The 2046-nt window shown below is 33.3% G+C and overlaps 1 protein-coding gene across 1 annotated transcript; it reads left to right on the plus strand.

Moving 5' to 3' along the window:
• Positions 1-3: 3 nt before the first annotated feature.
• On the plus strand, positions 4-2041 carry LOC108626574 (Bloom syndrome protein homolog; the record flags this gene model as incomplete). The annotated part of the gene is made up of 7 exons (XM_018027310.2): positions 4-216; positions 363-746; positions 822-972; positions 1046-1236; positions 1304-1625; positions 1698-1866; positions 1945-2041. Coding segments are annotated over 7 exons (1527 nt in total), but the record flags the coding sequence as incomplete, so codon positions are not given.
• Between the last annotated feature and the right edge of the window lie 5 nt (positions 2042-2046).

Consider the following 2046-nt stretch of genomic DNA (forward strand, 5'->3'; position numbering starts at 1 on the left):
ATTGCGAAGAAAGGTAAAAATTGTTCGGATGAAGTGATAGCTTTGATAAAAACAAAGTACAAGAAAGAATCAGGTATTGTCTATTGTCTGTCGCGTAAAGAGTGTGACACCTTTGCGGCACAGATGAAAGAAAACGGAATTAAAGCATTAAGTTACCATGCTGGCCATGCAGATAATAAAAGAAGTGAAATTCAAGGCCGATGGATTTCAGAAGAAGTATGTTTTAGATTCAATACTTTTATTTATTTATTTATTTTTAAATTGCATGATATAAATTGTTTTAATAATTAATTTATCATTATCATATATATTTCCGTGCCAGCTTATTCTTTAATAATTATATAAATAAATATGAATTTTAGATTCAAGTTGTGTGCGCGACGATAGCATTTGGGATGGGTATTGACAAACCGAATGTGCGTTTCGTTATACACGCAGTGCTTCCTAAGTCTATAGAAGGTTATTATCAAGAGAGTGGACGCGCTGGCCGCGATGGTGCGAATGCAGACTGTATTTTGTTTTATAATTACGCGGATGTATATAGGATTCGAAAAATGGTGGAACAAGACAATCCTAATCCCAATGTGTTGAGAACTCATATGGACAATTTGTTTAAAATGGTATCGTTTTGTGAAAATAAGACAGACTGTCGTAGACAATTGCAATTGAATTATTTCGGGGAGATATATGACCGACAGCAGTGTGTGGCAAACAAAGCAACATCCTGCGATAACTGCAGATGTAAAGTATGTAAATTAGAAATGCAAACATTCTATTTTTTTACTCAAATTGTATAGGAAGTTAATATGAATTATGTTTAGGATGATTTTAATATGTTTGATGCAACAGAAGATGCAAAACAAATAACGAAAGCTGTGCGGGATATTGTTCAATCCAGAAGTTGCAATCTTACGATGGTGATGCTTACAGATATATTTAAAGGGTGTGATCTCAAGAAACTGAGAGAAGCAGGTATGAAATTTGAATTTTTCTCTTATCATATCTATATTCATTTGATTATATATATATATAATTATTTGCATAGGCCTTACTAAGCATCCTTTGTATGGTCGTGGTAGGTCATGGAATAGAGGTGATATTGAACGTCTGTTACATTACATGGTGCTCAAAGAATATTTGCAAGAGAATATGCATATAACTGTAAATGACTTTGTTTGTGTCTACGTAAAAATTGGGCAAAATGCTGCTGAACTCATGACTAAGAAAGACACTAAGGTAGAAATAATAAATTAAGAATTGAACTTCAATTTGAACTATTAATTAGTAATATCTTTCAAATTAGGTGATAATTCCTATGAGATCATCTAATACTACTACTGCCGTAGCAACAGTAACTGCAGTTCCACAGGCGATAAATGGCGCACTCTTAGAATTACAAGAAAAATGCTACAAAGAATTAATGGAAATAATAAAAGGAATCGCTGGAGCACTGGATATTTCAGCATCTTCAGTTATGAATATGATAGCAGTTAGAGCCATGAGTCAAAGTCTTCCGGACAGTGCGGAAGCTATGTTAAAGATCCCGCATGTAACTAAAGCAAATTTTGAGAAATATGGTAAAGCATTGCTCGACATAACGCAAAAGTATGCCGCAGAAAAACATGGTAAATGATTATTGCATTCTATATTTTCTTATTGTGAAGATTATTTCAATGAATGTTTATTGTTTTTAATAGCTTTGATGGCTGATGAACACGAAGCTATTGATAACGAAGAAGATGAAGACGATACGTGGTCTAGCGTTTCTACTTCCACTAATAAATACAAATCAGTCGCTGGTAAGAAGCGCAAGGCTAAAAGTAATTACCAAAGTGCAAATAAAAAATTTAAAAAAACAGGGACAAGGTAAAAGAAAATATATTTTACAAATAATATATTTTATATCATTATTTGATGTTTTAATAATTTGTATTCCTTTGTTAGTACGGCAAAAGCAAAAGCTAAACCAACAGCGAAAGCAAAAGCAACGGCGAAAGTAAAGAGCATAGCTGGTACAACTGCAAACGAGAGCAAAGGTCCAGGACT

Source organism: Ceratina calcarata, unplaced genomic scaffold (assembly GCF_001652005.2).
Source record: "Ceratina calcarata isolate Rehan_Ccalc_2016 unplaced genomic scaffold, ASM165200v1 scaffold4193, whole genome shotgun sequence".
In the NCBI taxonomy this organism is placed as follows: domain Eukaryota; kingdom Metazoa; phylum Arthropoda; class Insecta; order Hymenoptera; family Apidae; genus Ceratina; species Ceratina calcarata.